This window comes from Somniosus microcephalus, chromosome 9 (assembly GCF_052327205.1).
Source record: "Somniosus microcephalus isolate GS21.2 chromosome 9, FLI_Smic_1.0, whole genome shotgun sequence".
NCBI lineage: Eukaryota > Metazoa > Chordata > Chondrichthyes > Squaliformes > Somniosidae > Somniosus > Somniosus microcephalus.
In genome coordinates this window covers 42,138,484-42,161,746 of record NC_140995.1, presented here as the reverse complement: position 1 = coordinate 42,161,746, position 23,263 = coordinate 42,138,484, and the positions used below count along the sequence as shown (strand labels likewise).

Sequence of the window (23,263 nt, the reverse complement as noted above, 5' to 3'; positions counted from 1 at the left end):
TGTACACAGTACCTCAAGTGTGGTCTAACCAAGGTTTGTTACAAGTTTAGCATAACTTCTCTACTTTTCAATTCAATCCCTCTAGAAATAAACCCTAGTGTTTGGTTTGCTTTTTTTTATAGCCTTGTTAACCTGTGTCGCTACTTTCAGTGATTTGTGTATTTATACTCCGAGATCCCTTTGTTCCTCTACCTCACTTAGATTGGTATTTTCCTAGTAATATGTGACGTCCCTATTTTTCTTATCAAAATGTAATATCTCACATTTATCTGTGTTGAATTTCATTTGCCAATTATATGCCCATTCTTCAGGTTTATTAATGTCTTCTTGTAATTTATTGCAGTCCTCCTCAGTATTGACTATCCCCTCCACCCCCAATTTGGTGTCATCTGCAAAGTTAGAAATTGTGTTTTTGATTCAAAGTCTAAATTGTTAATATAAATTGTGAACAATAGTGGTTCCAGCACTGATCTTTGTGGCACACCACTTTCTACCTTCTGCCACTCTGAATAGTTACCCTTTACCCCTAATCTCTGCTTTCTGAATTGAAGCCAGCTAGTTATCCATCCTGCTACTTGCTCTGACCTTATTCATTAGTCTATTATGTGGTACCTTGTCAAAGGCCTTTTGAAAATCTAGATAAATTACATCTACTACATTACCCTTGTCTACTCTCTCAACACCACTAAAACAGATTATCTAGTCATTATCACATTGCTACATAAGAACAGTGACTACACTTCAAAATTAGTTCAGTGGCTTAAAGCGCTTTGCGACATCTTGAGGTTGTGCAAGGCAGGGCCAGAAATTCGGGTCCCCACGGGTGAGTACGCGCTGGGTACTCACGCGTAGGCCCAACGAAAGTGCCGGTTTCAAGAAAGGGGTTCACAAGTCGAACGTGTGCGCCGGAGAGGCAGTGCGTACACCTGGAACTTCCTTTTTTTTCCAGGTTTCTCCGGGAGGGTAAGTCTCCAGCAGCTACGCTTTTAAAAAGCAGTCGCAAGGCCTGCTTTTAACAAGGTAAGTGGTGAATTAAGTAAAATTAAAACATTTTTTCCACAGGTTTATTATTTTTAAATACTTTAAAGGTAAGTTTATTTTTAGCCCCGTTCAAAACTGTAATTAAGTTTTTCAAAAATTTAAATTATTGTTTAAAATATTTATTTTATGTAATTTATAGTTATTTTTAAAATGTGATTTAAAAAAAAATTATTTGAAGTTTTAGTAATGTTTTGGGGCCGAACTCTATTCATAAATTTGACAGGTCTTCCTGTCAAATCTATGAATAGAGATTCCCTGCTACGATTGGCTCTCCATGGCCCACATGATCCCAGGGGACGCTTCGAACTAACTGCGCCCCTGGGATACGCCAGCATTGCGCGTCGGTAGTTGGAGCAGGCCCAGGATCGGAACTCCACGCGGGCCCATAGCACAATGGCCGGCGCGCTAGCTAAGTGCAGGTCGGGGGCTTGCACCCGCGTGAAGCCCCCGACCCAAATTTCTGGGTCTATATAAATGGAAGTCTTTCTTTCTTCTTTCTTAATAGTGTGTAGCAGTGCAGCAAGAAAATCTGCCAAGTTTGCAGTCACTAGGGACATGAGGTCTATTGCTCTTTGACTCACAGTGTGACCCTAGTTCCTTCTCTGTTGCCCTCCTTAAGTGAGATTACAGCATCAGAATACTATTTGTAATAATGGCAATTCTGCTTAGCATGGACAGATGTGAATACGACAAACTGCAGAAAATCCAGGATCACGAAACGCAACATAAAGCACACTGTTTGTATGAAATACCTCCGTCTGCTATTTCAACGAAGGTGTTAATGCAAAAGGGTTAATATTATTAATAAAACTAGTGACAACGGAATTTCATGCAAACAGGTTAAGGCATCAATGCCAGCATTGTACTGTAGAATGGGACTTTGCCTCCCCCTCCCCCTCCCAGCATTCTTTGCCCCTCGGAAACAGCATGCTCAAGGAGTGTTATTCAATTTTATTAATACAAGTTTGAGATAAGTACCAAGAAAGCACAGAGCCTGAAATGATTGCAGTGTGTGAACTATAAATATTAGCTGCAATATCGACACACTAAAAAAGTGAAAATCAATAAGAGGGGTACTCCTCTGTTCTTTGCCATTGCTATGCATGTAACAGCAACACTCTTTAAGTAAACTGAGAATGATGGGGAGGCAGGAGAACACTAGGATAGGTAATTGAACTAACAGCTTGATCCAGTATTGGTTCAGAAGATCTGAATTTGGTTCAAATGTTTAATTCTGTTGTATATATGAGTGGAAAAAAACCATATTTGGCATTTTTGAAGATTCCAATTACGCTTTTTTAACAAATGTGATTAATGTGTTGTCATGCACTAGCCGTACTTGCCATATGGAGGATAGTTCTCTTTTGCTTATACAGTTCATTAAATTTTCTTTTGTTCACAAGGAGCTAAACTCCCGGTATACAGCGTTTGTTGCGATGGGTTAGTCACACACATCAGTTCCGGACTTTAATATATTTGTTGCACTTCGCCATGCGTCAGGCAAAGGCAGGCGGGAATTAATGAGAAAGTACATTTGCTTAAAGAGACACTGTACACTGAGGTTTAAGCAGCCTTGAATTGCACCTCTTACATTGCTGTTGGTCTGTACAACCGCAGATGACGTGCTTGCATTAGGAAAGCCTTCTCTATAGGAGTACCTGCCATCAGCTGAATACATTTAAAGAAAAACTGAACATGTCTACCCTCCGGTCTTCAAGAGACAAGACTGTGTGGAATCAGGACGTTGAGGCGGAGCCACTGAATGACTCTGGGCAACTGAATATAATTCCCTTTAATGATGTTCTAACACCAGCCTAAGCCTATACCATTGTGTGAGACATTACTGTGTTTTGTATATAGTGTTTGTATGTACGGGGCGAGGCCCATTTATGAGCACGGGCAAACGCGATGACGTCACGTCGCAAACCACGTGACTGTCCCGGTAGTCCTCGTGGAATCTCCATCTTGTTAAGACCTGTTTTCTTGGTTCTCCTGTATCAATCTCAACAAACCGCAGGTAGAGGTTGGACAGGAAGAAAGGGAACGGGTGACCAACAGGCAGAGTACTAGGCGCAGGCAGGTAGTGCAGGGGTCCCCTGTGGCCATCCCCCTCTCCAACAGATACACGACTTTGAGTACTGTTGGGGGGGATGGCTTATCAGAGGAAGGCAGCAGCAGCCAACTTCCTGGCACCAGGGGTGGCTCTGCTGCACAGAATGGGAGAAAAAAGAGGGGTAGAGCTATAGTAATAGGGATTCAATTGTAAGGGGAATAGATAGGCGTTTCTGCAGCCGCAAACGAGACTCCAGGATGGTGTGTTGCCTCCCTGGTGCAAGGGTCAAGGATGTCTCCGAGCTGCTGCAGAACATCTTGGAAGGGGAGGGTGAACAGCCAGTTGTCGTGGTGCATATAGGCACCAACGATATAGGTAAAAAGTGGGATGAGGTCCTAAAAGCGGAATATAGGGAGTTAGGAGATAAATTAAAAAACAGGACCTCAAAGGTAGTAATCTCAGGATTGCTACCAGTGCCACGTGCTAGTCAGAGTAGAAATAGAAGGATACTTCAGATGAATACGAGGCTAGAGGAATGGTGCCAGGGGGAGGGATTCAAGTTCCTGGGACATTGGAACCGGTTCTGGGGGAGGTGGGACCAGTTCAAACCGGACGGTTTGCACCTGGGCAGGGCTGGAACCGATGTCCTAGGGGGATTGTTTGCTAGTGCTGTGGGGGAGGGTTTAAACTAAAATGGCAGGGGGTTGGGAACCTGAGCAGGGAGACAGAGGAAAGGGAAACAAGGATAAAAGCAAAAGATAGGAAGGAGAAAAACAAAAGTGTCAGTCAGAGAAATCAACGGTTTAAATCAAACGTGGCCACAGTAAATAATAATTCTAATCGGTCTAAGAGCATTAAAAAAAACAAGCCTGAAGGCTTTGTGTCTTAATGCGAGGAGCATTTGTAATAAGGTGGATGAATTGGCTGCGCAAATAGAGGTAAACGAATATGATTTGGTTGGGATTACGGAAACGTGGCTCAAGGATGGCCAAGACTGGGAACTCAACATCTAGGGGTATTCGATATTCAGGAAAGATAGGCAAAAAGGAAAGGGAGGTGGGGTAGCATTACTGGTTAAAGAAGGGATTAACACAATTGTAATGAAGGATATTAGCTCTGATGATGTGGAATCTGTATGGGTAGAATTGAGGAATACTAAGGGGGAAAAAACGTTAGTGGGAGTGGTATATAGACCTCCAAACAGTAAGGCGGAGGTTGGGGATGGCATTAAAAGGGAAATTAAAGAAGCGTGCAATAAGGGCACAGCAGTCATCATGGATGACTTTAATCTACATAGAGATTGGGCCAACCAAATCAGTAACAATACTGTGGAGGAGGAATTCCTGGAGTGTTTACGGGATGGTTTCCTGGACCAATATGTCGAGGAAGCAACCAGAGATCAGGCCATCTTAGACTGGGTATTATGTAACGAGAAAGGATTAATTAGCAATCTTGTTGTACGAGGCCCCTTGGGTCGGAGCGATCATAACATGATTGAATTCTTCATTAAGATGGAGAATGAAGTAGTTGACTCAAAGACTAGGGTCCTCAATTTAAATAAAGGAAACTACGATGGTCTGAGGAGCGAGTTGGGTAGGATTCATTGGGGAATGGCACTCAAAGGGTTGACGGTGGATAGGCAATGGCAAACATTCAAAGACCGAATGGATGAGCTACAGAATTTGTTCATCCCAGTTTGGCATAAAAATAAAACAAAAAAGGTGACTCAACCGTGGCTAACAAGGGAAATTAGGGATAGCATAAGATCCAAGGAGAGGACATATACATTGGCCAGAAAAAGCAATAATCCTGAGGATTGGGAGCAGTTTAGGATTCAACAAAGGAGGACAAAGGGATTAATTAAGAAAGGGAAGATAGAATATAAGAGTAAGCTTTCAGGGAACATAAAAACTGACTGTAAAAGCTTTTATAGATATGTGAAGAGAAAAAGATTGGTGAAGTCAAGTGTAGGTCCCTTGCAGTCAGAATCGGGGGAATTTATAATGGGGAACAAAGAAATGGCAGACCAACTAAATACATATTTTGGTTCTGTCTTCACAAAGGAGGACACAAATAACCTCCCAGAGATGCCGGGGAACATAGGGTCTGATGAAAGGGTGGAACTGAAAGAAATCAGTATTTGTAGGGAAATGGTGTTAGGAAAATTGATGGGACTGAAGGCCGATAAATCCCCAGGGCCTGATAATCTACATCCCAGGGTACTTAAGGAAGTGGCCCTAGAAATAGTAGATGCATTGCTGGTCATCTTCCAGAACTCGATAGACTCTGGAACAGTACCCATGGATTGGAGGGTAGCTAATGTTAACCCACTATTCAAAAAAGGTGGTAGAGAAAAAGCGGGGAATTATAGACCGGTTAGACATGACATGTGGCAAGTGTAGCGTGATTGGGAGGAACAGGTGAGTTTGGACCTCTACTTCCCAAAGCTCTTCACGACTGGGGTTTTGCTCACCTCATATCTGGGTCTGTTGTAGACTAATTGATAGAGATGGATTGCTATGATTAGTCAACAACTCCATTATCATTGTATCAAACAACTACCAGAATGGTAGGAGGCAAACTAGACTTGCCTAAGTCCGAGACTAGAGTCTTAAACTTAAATAAAGCCAATTACATAGGTATGAGGGGCGAATTGGCTAAGGTAGATTGGAAAAATAGATTAAAAGGTATGGCGGTAGATAAGCTGTGGCTAGCATTTAAAAAATTATTTCATAATTCTCAACAAAAATACATTCCATTAAGAAACAAAAACTCCACAGGGAAAGTGATCCAACCGTGGCGAACTAAAGAAGTTAAGGATAGCATTAGATTGAAAGAGGAAGCTTATAATGTTGCAAAGAATAATAGTAAGCCTGAGAATTGGGAGAGATTCAGAAACCAGCAAAGGTTGACCAAAAAATTGATAAAAAGGGAAAAAATAGAATATGAGAGAAAACTAGCAAGAAATATAAAAGCAAATTGTAAGAGATTCTATAAGTATGTAAAAAGGAAGAGAGTAGCAAAAGTAAATGTTGGTCCCTTAGAGGCTGAGACAGGAGAAATTATAATGGGGAATAAGGAAATGGCAGAAACATTAAACAAATATTTTGTATCTGTTGTCACAGTAGAAGACACAAAAAGCATACCAAAAATGGTGAGGAACCAAGGGTCTAATGAGGGTGAGGAACTTAACGTAATTAATATAAGTAGAGAAAAAGTACTAGAGAAACTAATGGGACTAAAAGCTGACAAATCCCCCGGACCTGACGGCCTACATCCTAGGGTTCTAAAAGAGGTGGCTGAAGAGATAGTGGATGCATTGGTTTTGATCTTCCAAAATTCTCTAGATTCTGGAATGGTCCCAGCGGATTGGAAGGTCGCAAATGTAACACCGCTATTCAAGAAAGGAGGGAGAGAGTAAACAGGGAACGACAGGCCAGTTAGCCTGACATTAGTCGTTGGGAAAATTGTTAAGGAAGTGGTATCAGGGCACTCAGAAAATCATAACATGATTAGGCAGAGTGAACATGGTTTTATGAAAGGGAAATCGTGTTTGACAAATTTATTAGAGTTTTTGAGGATGTAACTAGCAGGGTAGGAACCAGTGGATGTAGTATATTTGGATTTCCAAAAGGCATTCGATAAGGTGCCACATAAAAAGTTATTACACAAGATTAGGGCTCATGGGATTAGGGGTAATATAGTAGCATGGATAGAGGATTGGTTAACAGACAGAAAACAGAGAATAGGGATAAACAGATCTTTTTCAGGTTGGCAGGCTGTAACTAGTGTGGTGCCGCAAGGGTCAGTGCTGGGGCCTCAGTTATTTACAATCTATATTAATGACCTAGATGAAGGGACCGAGTGTAATGTATCCAAGTTTGCTGATGATACAAAGCAAGGTGAGAGTAAGCTGTGAGGAGAACACAAAGGGATCGATTTTGTCAGTGTGGGCGGGCTGGGGCGTGTCAGGTGTTTTTAGGTCCTGAACCCGACTCCAGTGTGATGTGGGGAAAAAGAGCGATTTTCCCCTAATTGGGCAATTGATTTCCAGCGTGTGGGAACCCCTGGCCCAATTAGTCTTTCCATCCTGAAAGTCGCCTCCGATGACATCATCAGTGCTGGTGGATTTAAGGCCTGCAAGCAGCCTTGCTTCTTCTGGAGACTGGAAATGCTTTGGACATTGTATGAAGGACTTCATTTACCGACCATGTCCACCAGCAAGCAAAAGTGTGCACCTTGATTTGATGAGTCCTCCCTCCAAGCTCTGGTGGAGGGAGCAAGATCTAATAAGGAGGTGCTCTTCCCTTCCTTAGGGAGAAAAAAGCCACCATAACAAACTAAAGCTGTGTGGGTGCAAGTGGCCAGGGAGGTCAATGCCATCTCTATGTTCAGCAGAACCTGGCTGCTGTGCAGGAAGAGGTTTCATGACCTTCTGCGCACTGGAAAAGTGAGTATGACTTTCCCTTCACCCTCAATCTGATCCCCATCGCCTCTCCTCACCAGCACTCTGCTTTGCCAACCTCTTCCTCCACATCCCACTTGACACTTACTTCCCTGCACCCTTACCCATTCCCTCTCGCTCTATGGTCACATTCACTTAACTATTCGACCATGCAGCCCTCACACTCTCTATCACTGTGATGCAATGAAAACTTACAACACACAGGGAGGGCCCTTTGTCTACTTCTAAGCATCTATGCTATGGACTCTCTACACTCACTCCTTCATTCTCACTCAAACTCCACTTGTGTCCCTCACTGCAAGAAAAGAGAGCCCACAATAAGAGGGAAAGAGCAAGGACAGGAGGAGGGCCACCCTCAGTAGCCCAGCTCACCACCTCGGAGGAGGCGGCCCTGGAAATTGCCGGGATCAAGGATGATTCCCAAGTGGGGGACAGACAGGCAGGCGCATCACAGCAAGCTGGTGACAGAATAGTTTGGCATCTCTCTCATTGACATTGCATGAGTCACTGATAATGAATCTGATGCTCTAACAGATTGACTTATGATCATCTGCACTATTTATTCAATGTGCATGTAACCTTGACCTCACATCTCGAACTCTTTCCTTTACTCCCCCACATGACCATCAACAGCCCCCATCCCCACTGTCCAGGAGGAAGAACCTGAGCTTCCAGACTCCTCAGAGGGAGCTTCAACCTCTGAGGGCGCTGTGTCAGCAGAATTAAGCGCACACATCACCAGCGCAGACACTCACACCTCGGTGGGACCTTCGGGACATAGAGTAGAGCTGTCACCTGGTGTATCACAGCTCACAAGTGAGCATCAGCAGATGGTGGAGACAGGGACAGCAGTGGAGAGTCCTCGTCGGAGGGCGCAGGATGCTCCCAGCTTGACTCAGCTGCATGTTGACTCTGTGCCTCCGGGCCCATCCAGAAGGACAGTGGTGCTGGAACTCCAGGAACAGATGCAGGAGTCTCTGGCAGGTTTTGTCTCCAGGGTCGCTGCGAGTGTGGAGCGAATGGAGGAGTCCATCGCTAACATGAGCAGAGCCTTTGTGGAGGCATTGGTGCATGAACGCATCACCACGGAAAGGATGGCAACCTCCGTGGAAAGGATGGCTACCGTAGAGGAGAGGATGGCTACAGCCATGGCGGAGCTTAGTCGCCAGGGTCGTGAAAACATTGCCATTGTTCACAATAGACTGACATCTCTTGAGGAGTGATAGTCAACTATTGAGCATAGAAACCAGACCTTCATGCAAGTCCTCGGGAGTGGGACTTCCAGTACAGAAATGGGTCCTCATGGCCCCCCTGAAGTGCAGCAAGGTGCTGTCAAGCTGCTTGCTAGCTCTGAAGTGGGGCTGGCCCATGAGAGGGATGTTGGTAGCAGACAACAAGGAAGTGGGGGCTCCTCTCCAAGTGCTCACACGACCATGCCACTGCAAAGCTCTCGGTCAGAGCCCCACCAGAGTCCCCACCCAACTGAGATTGGCGTCTCAACCCCTGCACAGCCGCAGGAGCAGCAGACTGTTGCCAAGCCCTCATAGGTTCGCAACACCAGAGGATGCCCACCAAAGGTGTCGAGACAGGAGCAGCAGGAAAGTGAGCAAGGGGCCTCCACATCTGCTGAAGCCACAGGGGAAGCACTACATAGGAGCACGCGTAAGAGGAAGATATTGCACAAGTAGTCACAAGGGTAGTCACTTGGGTGTAATGTTATGTTTAATTTTGAAAAGCTATCAGTTGGCTATTGCCATTAAAAATTCCGATAGCAAACTGTTACAGTTGTGGCATGTGTCATGTCGCTAATGGGACTTCCATATTGAGTGCTTAGGATTACTTGCAATTGTCAGTATGGTGGTCAGAGTGATAGGAATCCGCAGGTTCCTGGCCTTTGTTGAGGGTCTGATAAGAAGGTGCGAGGCAAAAGTGTTTGATTGTGCAGGCTAAGCAAATCTGGCCAAGGTGAGTGCATGCCTTGCATCCCGGGCAGCAATGTGCTCACATGCTGCTGCCACCGGTTGATGCGCCTCTGCAAGCTCTTCATTGTCACTCTCCTCCTCCTCCTCCTCCTCCTCATCTGAGGAGGCTATGTGATGAGCCACTTGTTCCTCAGGCATCTGCAAGCCACGATGCTGTGCCATGTTGTGAAGTGCACAGCAAACCAAGACCATTCTGGAGACCCTGGCTGCTGAGTACTGCAGGGCTCCACCTGATCTATCAAGGCATCTGAAGCACATCTTCAGCAAGCTGATGGTTTGCTCTATTATGGATCGGGTGGACATGTGACTGGAGTTGTAGCGCTCCTCTGCTTCGTTGGAAGGGCTCCTCAACGGTGTCATTAGCCACGTCTTCAGGGGATAGCCCTTGTCTCCAAGTAGCCATCCGCAAAGTTGGTCTGGCGGACTGAAGAGCGGAGGCACACTAGACTGGCGCAGGATGAAGGAGTCATGGCAACTGCCAGGGTACTTGGCACAAACATGCAAAATTTCCTTCTTGTGGTCACACACCAGCTGTACGTTGAGGGAGTGGAATCCCTTATGGTTGACAAAAATACCTGGATTGTGATGGGGTGCCTTTAGGGCCACATTGTGCAGTCAACAATGCCCTGCACCCTTGGAAAGCCTGCCAGATTGTCAAACCCAATGCACGTGCAGTTACACTGGCTTGATCCTTGGAGAAATTGATGTGATTTTGCACGATGGCAAAAAGGGCATCGGTTATCTGCATGATGCAAGTGTGTGCGGCCGCCTGGGAGACGCCGCTGATGTCTGCTGCTGATCCCTGGAATGAGCCTGAAGCTAAAAAGTTGAGGGCGGTGGTGACTTTGACGGCCACTGGTAAGGGGTGTCTATCTGCTCCTCTGGGCTCCAGGTCTTGCTGCAGCATTGCGCAGGTGTCACCCACTTCCTCTCGCGAAAGTCTGAGCCTCCTTTGGCACTGCAGCTCAGCCATGTTGCGGTAGCTGATCCTCTGTCTGTAGACCCTGTTTTGGGGGTATCTCCTGCGCCGACGTGCTTCCATGCATTGACGCCTTTTGGCCTGTGCAGCTTCAGGTGGGTGAGCAGCAGCTTGGAGCTCCTGCTATTGCTCCTGCAGCTGGTACTGCTGTTGGTCAGGGTTCTGCTGCTGCCGCGGCTGGTCTTCGTCTGAATCTGATGTCCAGGAGGAAAGGAAATAAATAGTTCCCATTCTTCTGGTAAATACCTCAGTTGAGGAAGCGCTCAGTCAAGGTGGGGAGAGGGGTTTCCCAGGATGTCACACTGGAGATGGGTGTCAGACTCCAAACTTCCAGAACAATGAGTATGCCTGCTAAAAGTTCCCTCAGACCCGAGACAACAAAGTTCTGCCACCTGCAAATGATGATTGGTGAAAACTCCTTTATAATGGTGGAGCTGCAGCTGTTAGTAAGCAGTCCACTTGTGAAGCCGCCAGGATTCACTGGCGTGTTCCAGAGGAGGCGTGCAGAACGTGGGAAAAGGGTTAAAATTGGAAAGGCTTCTCAAAATGGGATTATAGAGGCAATTAAGTGGTTGTTAAGGGCCTTAAGGGCCTATCCCGCCTCCAATCTTGCCTCCTCGGGCCTGGCAAAATCGAGCCCAAAGAGTCTGCAAAGGGATAGGGATAGACTGGCTGGAGTGTGTAGAACTAGGAGGCATAGTCTCAGGATAAGGGGTAGGCCATTTAAGACCGAGATGATGGGTAGGCCATTTAAGACCAAGATGAGGAGGAATTTCTTCACTCAGACGGTTGTGAATCTTTGGAATTCTCTACCCCAGAGGGCTGTGAATGCTGAGTCTGAGTATATTCAAAGCTGAGATAAATAGATTTTTGGACTTAAGGGAATTAAGGGAGATCGGGCAGGAAAGTGGAGTTGAGGTCGATGATCAGCCATGATCATATTGAATGGCGGAGCAGGCTCGAGGGGCCGTATGGCCTTCTCCTGCTCTTATTTCTTATGTTCTTATGTTCTTAGATGGACCTTGGGTCTTTTATTGTCCAGCAATTCCTATGTTGCAAGTTACACTGCTTTTTTTGCACTGATGCTTTGTATCAAAATAAAACTGGCAGTGTAACTGCTCCTTAAGACTAGGGCATGATATGGCTAAGGTACTTACAGTTACAAGCGGATTGCTGTTTGTCTCTGAAAAGATACCTGGAGACAATTACATATTTAAAGCTACTCTGAAAAGTGCAAAAAATCAAAGCTGACATTTCCTGTGGGGCGTGAGAATTTCTTTGTTTGAGGATTGTAGCATGCCTTCTACACTGGAAACAAGGCCCTGCTGTTTACACATTCTTATCGCATCTCGTCACTAATTCAATCAAAGAGGATCAGCAATTCCATTCCACATCGAACACTGGATCTCACTTCTGCAATCAAACTCATTTTTATTTAAAGACAGGTCTGATTAACATTTTGTTTTCCAAACTTTAAGTCTCATTAACTTGCACTTAAGGGCATTTATATTAATTTTATTTAAAGGTGCATCTGATTCATTTTATTTATTTCTTCCTCTGCCCAGCTCCCATTAATTCTACTTTTCTCTAATCACGTCTCATCTATTTGATTTATTTCTCCAAGTGCCCACATTTCATTTATGTGATTTATTAATCCGCACTACCTGTATTACTAGGTCTCATTTATTAAATTCAGACTCACCGACACATTCTTGTTTTTACCATTTTTCCTTGCTCCTCAGAATTGCATTCATTGAGGAGAAGGAAGCTTCTTAACTCTTGAGGATATTTTTTCATCTACATCTACACTCTGAATATGCAGCTGAATTAAAGGTTAGGAACACAACAAAGCATGAGCAAGGAAACACCATTCAGCCCATCAAGTCTTCCACAGACTACATACATCTTATTGTGCACCCAATCCATTGAATCTCCTAGAGGAAGTTCTTTTACATTTTCCCCCTTATTCCGCATTTCAGCCATTGTGCAGAAAATCAACCCAATCAGCCATGGCTCAGTGGATTGCACTCTTGCCTCTGAGTCAGAAAGTTGTGGGTTCAAATCCCATTCTAAAGACTTGAGCACATAATCCAGGCTGACACTCCAGTGTGGAATTGAGGGAGTGCTGCACTGTCGTAGTTGTCATATTTCAGATGAGATGTTAAACTGTCTGGCCTCTTGGGTGCACGTAAAAGATCCCATGGCACTATTTCGAAGAAGGGAAAGGCGAGTTCTCCCCAGTATTCTTGGTTCTTTTCAATATTTATCCCTCAGCCAATATCATTAAAAACGGATTATCTGGTCATTATCACATTGCTGTTTGTGGGACCTGGCTGTGCGCAAATTGGCTGCTGCATTTCCTACATTACAACTGTGATGACACTTCAAAAAGTGCTTCATTGACTATAAAGCGCTTTGGAGTGTCCTGAGGTTGTGAAAGGCACTATATAAATGCAAGTCTTTCTTTCTTCTTTAATGTCTACTCTTGTTTGAGACCTGTTGGTTTTATACTCGTGCATCACTTTGGTGCTCACAGTCAAAGCTAAATAAACTGCTGGAGATCCTCTCAGCACTGGGCCAAGTCTGCCCTCCAATTTCTTTTTACAATGAAGACCAGTTCAGTTCAGTGTTTCTTCACAAAGTGCCTTAATGGCTGGAAGTACCTTTGTCACTCTTTTCTGAACCCGCTCCAATACATCAATGTCCCTTTGAATGTAAGCTGTCCATAAATACAAACATCACTTCAAATGTAGCCTCAATAATGCTCTAGTAGTGATTTGGGTCACTTGGTTCCTCTTCCAATCTTCTTGAGAAGCTTTCTGGTACTTGATTAGTCAGCTTCAGTGAAGGCCTGTGATCAAATCCTTTTCTCCCTTTGCTAATAGATACCCATCTTTCACATTTCCTGTGCCAATGTGTAGAACATTACATTTATACATGTACTAAAATCTATCTGCCGTGCCTCAGCTTCCCCATTTCATAGAATCATAGGTCTGTATTTTCCGATCCCTACGGGTGTGTGCGAGCGAAGCGCATGCACTGTAAACCGGCACTTCTGATCTGTCAAGAATCCTCTTGACAGATCCTGCGCCCAACCTGGAGAAGGGCCTCCGCGGGTGGAGAGTTCCGCTTTCTGCACAACCTCCGCCCACTGAAATCCCTTAAAAACCTTATGCCTGGTAAAAGCAGGCGTAAGGCCTGCTTTTACCAGCATAAAAGTTTTAAAAAGTAAAAAAATAGTTTTTATCACTCATTTATAATTAAAAAATATTTTTAAAAAGATAAGTTTATTTTTAGTCCCGTAAAAAACTTTAATTTTTTTCTCAAAAAATTAAATTTGTTTAACATATTTAATTTAATGTAATTTTAACTAATTTTAAAAATGTGATAAAAAAAATTATTTATTGTTTTTTGAGTGATCCCCATTCATACTTTTGACAGGTCAAAGATGAGAGACCTGTCAAAAGTGTGAAGGGGGATTCCCTTCTTTCATTGATTCCCCATGGCCCATGTGATCCCAGGGATGCTTGCAAACCACATGCGCCCCTGGGATACCTGGGCCCTGCACATTTCATAGACCAGAGGCCCAGGAGCGGAAATGTCCGGACCTCCGGAGCCCTCAGGTAAGGGCGTAGATTTTTCCAGATTGGAAGCCTCCGCATGCAGGAAGCCTCCGATCGGAAAATACAGGCCATAGAATTTTATGGTACAGAAGGAGGCCATTCGACCCATCGTGCCTGTACCAGCTCTTTGAAAGAGCTATTCAATTATTTCCACTCCCCTGCTCTTTCCCCATATCCCTGCAATTCTTCCCTTCAAGTATTTATCTAATTCCCTTTTGAAAGTTACTATTGAATTTACTTCCACCGCCCTTTCAGGCAGTGTATTCCAGATCATCATAACAACTCGCTGAGTAAAAAAATTCTCCTCATCTCACTTCTGGCTCTTTTGCCAATTACCTAAATTCTGTGTCCTCTGGTTACCGACCCTTAATTTGTTCAAATCCTTTCGATACGATCTATCTCCCTCATATGCACTACCTACCCACATGGCACAGTGCAATCATTCCATAATATTATACCAGAAATACCCTTCTTCACATCACTTGAGTACAAAAACCTAGGCTGACACTCCAGTGCCATGCTGCGGGAGTGCTGCACTGTCGGAGGTGCCGTCTTTCGGATGAGGTGTTAAACCGAGGTCCTGTCTGCTCTCTTAAGTGGATGTAAAAGATCCCATGGCACTATTTCGAAGTTATCCCCGGTGTCCTGGCCAATATTTATTCCTCAATCAACATAACAAAAACATATTATCTGGTCATTATCACATTGCTGTTTGTGAAAGCTTGCTGTGCACAAATTGGCTGCTGCGTTTCCCACATTACAACAGTGACTATACTTCAAAAGTACTTCATTGGCTGTAAAGCACTTTGAGACGTCCGGTGGTTGTGAAAGGCGCTATAGAAATTCAAGTCTTTCTTTCTTTCTTTATTTCTTTCTTTCCTTGATTATTTCTTTCTTTCTAATTATGAATCTAAACAATAGGAGAGCCATAAGCCACCCTTGAGAAATGTCACTCCCCACCAGAACATTAGGACCTTTCAGGGTGATTAGTGGTGGCAAGTAAAGAAGGCAAAAATTAAATGGAGCTAGGCAGATTCTGCACCCGATCAAAAAGTTTCTTGTCACTTATTGGCCCAGTAATTCCTGTCACAACGCGTGAGTAAGGACGGGGTACTCACGCGTGTGCCAGGAGGAATTGCCGATTTTCAGCATGCACAGCGCATGCGCTGAAAACCGGCATTTCCTGTCCTCTGACCCAAGGGGTTAAGAGGCTGAACGCATGCGCGGTATCGGGCAGCGCGTGCGACTTGGATTTCCTGTATTTTTACAGATTTGCGCATGTGTAAAGGCCTCCGGTTTTTACGCGTGGAAAAACCAGACGTAAGTACTTAGTTTTACAGGTAAGTGGTCTTTTAGTACAATTTAGAATTTTTTTTTCCACAGGTTTATTATTTTTAAAGAATCTACAGTAAGGTAAGTTTAGTTTTAGACCCTATTTTTTAAAAATTTATTTTTTTCAAAAATTTGATTAATTGTTTAAAATAGTTTTTAAAGTTATTCATAGTTAATTTAATTATTGGGATGCTTTTTAAAATTTTATTTAAAGTTTAAGTAGTGTTTTGGGGTGCAGTACTTTTCATGAGTTTGACAGTCTTTACTATCAAACTTATGAATGAAGTTTCCCCTCCCCTGATTGGCAAGCCCCCGACAGGACTCCTGAGGGAGTCAGGGAGGAATTTTCCAGATTTATTTCCCCCTTAGTGGCCCTGGGTTTCTTTTTCTAGTTTTGTGCCTCTGGCAGGAGATTACATGGCTGCAGGGTGGGGGCGGGATGGGGATGGGTAAGTGTCCAGTTATGATGCTCCAGCAACAGTAGGCTTGATGGACATATTCCTGCCCGTCATTTTCATATGTTCGTGTCTCCCTCCACAGAGGTGGAAGAGTTCATTAGAGCAGTTGTGTGAACTATCAAATATAGTAAGACAAGCATGGGAAATGTCCTTAATTAGTCTATCCCACCTTAAAGTTGAAACTGCCTCATATCTTGACTTAAACCTAAACAGCAAGAAGTCTCTAAACTTACCCACAGTTCCAATTCTGGTTCAGTGCATCAAATCACTTAATTAAAACCACATTTCTGTGTATTGGTTTCTTTCGGTCTAGATTTAACTTCTGTTGCCCCATATTTTATTCTGTCCTACCATTTTTCTCTTGCAGGTGCCATGAACCAGCTCCAAAAACAGAATAGTCTGGGCCAAGACATCTCCTCCACGGCAACCTTGATGCTACGTCAAGACCAATTCAAGTGAGGGCAGTTAGATAATGTCAGTCATCCAAAGTGGAATTACATAGAATTATATCGCGTGTACAGCACGGAAACAGGCCATCTGGCTCAACAGGTCCATGCCGATGTTTGGCTTCACAGGAGACTCCTCCCACCCCTCTTCATCTAACCCTATTAGCATAACCTTCTATTCCTTTCTCCCTTGCGTTTAGCGAGTTCCACATTCTAACCACTTTCTGAGTAAATAAATTTCTCCTGAATTCCCTATTGGATTTATTAGTGTCTATATTAAATTTATGGCCCGCAGTTTTGGACTCCCTCACAAGTGGCAACATCTTCTCGACATCTACCCTACCAAACCTTTCAGAATTTTAAAGACCTCTATCAGGCCATCCCTCTGCCTTCTCTTATCTCGAAGAATGCCTTTGTCTTAAGGGTGCTTCATTTTGTCATCAGATCTCACCCAAGTGAAATCTGACTGTCGAACCTTGGACCGGAACTTAGGACCTCCTGGTTAGGAGCCAAGTGCTGAATCCTCTTGAATTACTTGGTGTAATCCCGCCCAAAAAATTGCCTATTAGTCAAGAGAAGGGTTGTATTTGGAAACCGTGTAGAAATGTGTGCGAGAATGTAAGCATGTACAAGCAAATGGAGACGTGGGCTGCAAATTTAATGGAGGAGGCGGGATGGGGGCGGGAGAGCTGGTTTCCGGGTTCCGGTCCCGCTCCCAGCTGTATCCGCTCTGTAGATGTGATTTTCCCTTGATTGGCCTTGTTAAGCCCCCCCCTGCGGGCTTCCCGGACAATTAACAGGAAGCAGGTCGGATGATGTCATTTGATGGCAGTCATCAACCGGTTTCCTTAAAGGGACCACGTCTACATGGAGTTTGACAGTTGTTCTGTCAGTATCTGACAGCAATGAGGTGCTGCAAACACTGACAATCACTGCACAAAGGTGAATGCTTGAACCCAGGCTCTCCAATGACTCCCTCTATGTGCTTATGGAGGGAGTCACTGTACGCAGGGAGGTTCTGTTCCCTTCCAAGGGCGGAAGAGACCACCCCAGGACACCAACTTACCTTGCGCCTCCACCCAACCCTCTCTATCTACTTTATCACTTTCCTACCTCACTAGCCATCCCTCACACTCACCCTCATCCTACTGCAAGCATACCAACTAACAACACACAAGGGTAGGCACATGAGAGGTTTAGCCAATGTCCATGTGAAGTTTCTGGTAATGTGTTGTCATACAGTGAAATCTCTTTTTCAAAAAGTGTCCCCTATTGGACAGATCTGAGCGCACCTTGAGAAGTGTCTTACTGAGTTCCAGTGGATGTTCAGACATAACTTCCCCCCCCCCCCCGCACTCTCCCTGCTATAGTGATGAGTGTGCATGGAATGGCTTGGACATTAAAGGGATGCTTCACGGTGCTGGTGTGGGTGTCAACCTGGCGCATCATGTGGCAGCCAGGGTTTACAGCGTCAAGTGAAGAAAATCTGGCCATGGTGATGCCATCGCTGGCCTCCCAGCCAGCAGTTTTGTCAGGGGCTGATGCCTTGTGTCCAGTGCAGCATCAGGTGATGGTGGAGAAGTTTGGTGATAAGGTTGGAGATGTTGGTGTTGGGGCTGATTGTGGAAGGATTCGGAGGACCAAGGTCTGATTGTTTGATTGATTCCAATGTTGCTGCAATAGATGGCAGCTGCAGGTGAGATGACAGAAGTGATCTGTCACTGGTGAGAGAGGTTCTCCCAATGAGGTGGCACTGGACATACAGTTGGATCTAAAAACTTGCAAGCTAAAGAAATCTCTATATGTATAAAAAAAATGCTGTAACCAACATTTTCTGCACTCTGAAACTCACCATCTGCAACATGGCATCCTTTACACCACTTCTGCAGCTGTCAGCTTTTCACAAACATAAGAGCAGACTCAAAACACACCAGGTTGAGCTGGCGTGTTCCTCGAACAGTGGGCAACCCATGGGGGAGAAGGTAAAATTAGAAGTAAACCTCAAAATAGTCTTAAATTGGCTCTTAACAAGCCATTTATGCAGCTGAATTGTATCTCCCGCCGCTTGGTGTCGAGTCAGTTCTCCGCTGACAGACCCGACACCTGGGAGACTTGCTTATATGCAGTGATTCATTGCCTGTTTCCTACCCGCTGTCAATCTTTGCTATTTTGACAGCGGACCCGCCTCCAAACCCGCCCTCTCAGCGCAATTAAATTCGCGGCCGTAATGAGCACTGGAAAGTAACATACCACAGGAATGGTTAAACATCTATCTAAAACGGTACTTTAGAGTACTGCTTATGCACTTTAGAGTAGAAATCCTGGCTTCTGAATGGCACATTCTAGAATTGAAAAATTAAATGTTTCAATAACCCCTGATAAATGTGAATGCAAATACAAAAACATTTCCAATTATATGCAGTGATTCATTGCCTGTGCCCCCTCAAAAAATATATAATTGTACCAACTATCAGTTACTGTTGCTGGCATTCAATTGTGTGTCAGATCTGAAGTTGGCATTTCAATTACAAAGCAAACGAGGAGTCTGGACTAATTCTTCAGCTTGTTGGTCACAGACTTGAGGAATATCTGGATCAACTTATAGTGAATAAGAACATAAGAACATAAGAAGTAGGAGCAGGAGTAGGCCATACGGCCCTTAGAGCCGCCATTCAATAAGATCATGGCTGACCTTCGACCTCAACTCCACTTTCCCACCCAATCCCCGATTCCCTGAACCTGCGATTTTTCCTCTCGATGCGGCTTAGGGGCGGGACAGCTGCCTTCCCGGTTCCAATCCCGTCCCTAACGATGTCTGACGCACAGATGCAATTTTGCATCAATTGGCCTTGTTAAGACCACCCTGTGGGCTTGCCGGCCAATTGAGAGAAAGCCGGTGTCAGATGACGTCAGTTGATGACGTGTCATCTGCTGGTTTTCTTAAAGGGGCCACACACAATTTTTTTTTTGACAGCTGATTTTTCACTGTTTGACAGCATTGAGATGCTGCAAACACTGACAATCACTGTACAAAGGTGAGCCTTTTCATCCAGACTCTCCAGTGACTCCCTCCTTAGGCTAGAACAGATGCCAGCTGCAGGTGAGGTTACAGAAGCGATCTGTCACTGGTGAGAGAGGTTCCCCCAATGAGGTGGGACTACACACACAATCCAAATCTTGTCACCTACAGAAAAGTCTAAATACATAAAAAATGATTTTCCCAACATTCTCTTACTTCTGAAACTCACCAATGTACCATTGGATCCCTCACACCACTTCTGCAGCTGTCATCAATGCACAAACATTACAGTAGACCCACAGCACGCCACACTTACCTGGCGTGGTGTCTGGACGTCGGGAAGCCTGCAGTAGACCTGTCAAAATTGCAAAAAGCCTCTTAACTGCCTGTTAACTAACTGTTAACAAGCAGTTAAGTGCCTATAATCTTCTTCCCGCCGCTAGGTGTCGGGTCCATGTGCAAATCGAGGACCCAACACCTGGGTAGATTGTTTGGAGGCAGCTTGACAGTGGGTTTCCGACCCGCTGTCAATCTTTGCGATTTTGCCAGATGTCCCGCCTCCAAACCCGCCCCCTGAGCACCGGCAAAATTCCGACTTTAGAGTCCAAAAATCTATCGACCTCAACCTTGAACTCAATGACCGAGAATCCACAGCCCTCTGTGGTAGAGAATTCCAAAAATTCACAACTCTCTGAGTGAAGAAATTTCTCCACATTTCAGTCCTAAAAGGATGACCCCTTATCATGAGACTATGCCCCCCAGCTCTAGAATGAGCCTCTACATACTGTATTATTTATTTCATATTGCGTCTGTTAATTGGATCAATCTAATCTCATACGTTATCACCCTCAGTTTTCTTTAATGTATTTCTCCCATTCCATTTTCTCTGCAACCACTTCAAGTAAAATACTGCAGATGGAACTGCACATTTCTCTATCATTATCTTGAAAGCCATTCTGTAACCAGCTGGTTGAAGGCAGAGGCAGAGAGATTCAGGTTCTGTGTCTGAAAGTCTGACTGAGCAACTTGGTCAGAAAGCTCCAGTTATCACCTTCTGGTTGGGAGTAAAGTAATCATTCTATGCCTTGCAGACCTTGAAAGTCAGCCTTTAATTAGTCTTTTCCTCACTAACAGCAGCCAAAGCGGTAAATAAAGCCTGGATAATGGATCAGTGCAACCACAAGTCTGCTCCTTTGCACAACACCTTACCCCAAGTTTTGGTTAGTAGCTAGATCCTCACAGCAAACACCTTTGCATTGGGTTGCCAACCCTCCAGGATTGGCCTGGAGTCTCCAGGAATTAAAGATTAATCTCCAGGACACTGCTGTGAGCAGCACCCAGGGAGAAAAACTATAGGGTATTAAAAAAATGGTGCATTTTTTACATTGAACACTTTAGCTTATTAGCTATATAAAATATTGGAGATGGGGGGGGGGGAATAAAAAGACTGTTTGACTGGGTGGGGTGATTGAAGGTGGCAGGTCATATGATGACCAGGAATACGTCGATCCAAAGTTGGCAACCCTACCCCTGAGAGGTGGGAAATGGGGAGCACTTTCACTGCTAAATATGAAAAAACCTTGTTGATGTAGGTCACTATTTTCACTCACCTCCAATGGGAGAACCTCACCAGACTAGGGATATGCCCTAGCAGCGGGTGGGGTGTCATAAACATAAGGGCCTCAAAATAAAAAATGTTCACTTTTACATCTCAAATATTGACTGGGAAAAGAGCAAGAACTAAAACAAAGGATTGAACCACTTATTCTAACAATGGGCCGGAATTTGCTGGAGTGGGGCATCTCATACCATGTGAGTTAGACTTTTTCACCTTCAGCTCAGTTTGTTTTGCCCTGTAACTTGCTGGAAGTGCGAGCTGATAACAGCACGGTGAGGGCAATGGGACATCTGGGACCTGAGTGAATGACAGGACCAGCAGTCTATCTTCTTAACAAATGAGATTTAAGGATTGAGGAAGAAACAGAGGAATGATTGGTAAAGAGGGTGAATTAGTGAGTGAATTCAATGCTAAATCAGGTACAGAAAGAGAAATAAAGAGAGGGAAAGAAAGATCGGATTAAGAGAGAACGAAAAAAGAGACAGAAAGAAAAAGTAAGAAAAGATATGTTGTGGCAGAACCACTGAATGACTCTGGCTAACTGTATATAATTCTCTTTAACGATGTTCTAACACCAGCCTAAACCTGTACCATTGTGTGAGGCATTACTGTGTTTTGTATATAGAGTTTGCATGTACGGGACGTGGCCCCTTTAAGAGCGCGGGAAAACGCGGGCAAGCGCGATGACGTCACGTCGCAAATCACGGGGCTGCCCAGGCAGTCCTCGTGGCATCTCTGTTGAGTAAAGACCTGTTTAGTTGTTCTCTTGTGTCGATCTCTGTTATTCGTTGGAATTCGTTAATTCCTACAATGTAGAATTTTAAAATTTGAAATTTTTAATATCTCTAACAATAATTAATTACCTGAAGGAATGACACGCCACAGTTTAAATTGTTCACTGTCTGGACAAGAGTGGTTGATTGGCAGTCATTAACAATTATCACATCGTTAAAGGGTACTTATGCTATTAACTGGTAGACTTAACGTTCTGTGGTGAGTTTAATCAGCAAATGCAGCAACTTCATGAAACTCATGGGGAGATTTAGGGCCATTTTTAAAAGGCTTATCGTCTAACAACTTGTGATGATTCGCAATTCATGGGGTATCTCTTCCTCGCCACAAGTTGCTGGCTCACTTACACATTAATAACGGCACGCGTCGTCCAGACGCAGTTATTTCTTCAGTAAATTCCAGCCTGTTGTACTTGTTTTAAAAGACTAAAATAGACTTACACTTGTGAATCAAAAAGGCTAGAGACTGCCTGCTGGTACTTGTGGTAGAGTTCCCATTCCTTTCTGGCGCTTGGGGTCACCAGCTCCGTCGTAGCAGCCTGCGCAAAGCCAAGGCTTTCGGCAAACCTGTTGGCACCCTCACCAGCAATCATGACATGGTCTGTCTGTCAAAGAGGAAGAGAGATGACGACACAAATCAGTGCCAACATCGGCTTAGTTCAAACACCACCATGTGTTAATCCAATATGCATAGTCACATACACACACATACACGCATTAGGTTTAATGGCCATCTCCTGTTTTCAGTGCTTTTTCATTCCAGCTGGGTAATAGTTTTCTAATAGCCTTGTAGATGTTTTTGCAGAAGTGCCAAAGGAAAGCCCTGTGCTACACCATTACAATAAAGGTGCTAAATGTCACTTTGAACACGGACGGATTAAAGGTTTGATACGTGGTATCACGTTCCTTTTAAACTAACCTGTGAAGCTGACAGTGCAGTGACAGATAAACTTAACCTGCCCATTATGTATTGTAACACAATCCATAATGTTACAGTCACATCTGTGATTTAATCCATAACTGCAATGTGAGTTTTTCTCAGTCTAAAAAAATTCTCCTGGCACAGCACTGCGAAACAATTTGATGGAAGCAGCGTACTCATTAGGGTCCTGCTTTTCCTGACTGCAGATTTTATGAATGAAAGAATATCGAAACAGAAACAAAATACCTTGCAGCAACTATTGTTAGGAATAATGAGATCTGCTTCCTTAGGAGTGGTCGCAGTCAGGTCTTATTAACGTATGCCTCTATGTTGTCCAAATCAGAGCTTTCCTAAAGAATGTCTCACTCCTCTAGCCAAGCTGTTCCAGTGCAGCTACAACACTGGCATCTATCCGACAATGTGGAAAACTGCCCAGGTATGTCCTGTCCACAAAAAGCAGGACAAATCCAACCCGGCCAATTACCGCCCCATCAGTCTACTCTCAATCATTAGCAAAGTGATAGAAGGTGTTGT

The 23,263-nt window shown here is 44.3% G+C and overlaps 1 protein-coding gene across 1 annotated transcript in view; it reads right to left on the bottom strand.

Annotated features, from left to right (window-relative positions):
- The window catches only part of LOC147112354 (isoaspartyl peptidase/L-asparaginase), a 594,372-nt gene that overhangs the window by 295,667 nt on the left and 275,442 nt on the right, over nt 1-23,263 (bottom strand). Inside the window, exon 2 of the mRNA XM_085996534.1 lies at nt 22,249-22,412. Within this exon, the coding sequence (XP_085852660.1) occupies nt 22,249-22,412 (164 nt within the window). The remainder of the gene's footprint in view (nt 1-22,248; nt 22,413-23,263) is intronic.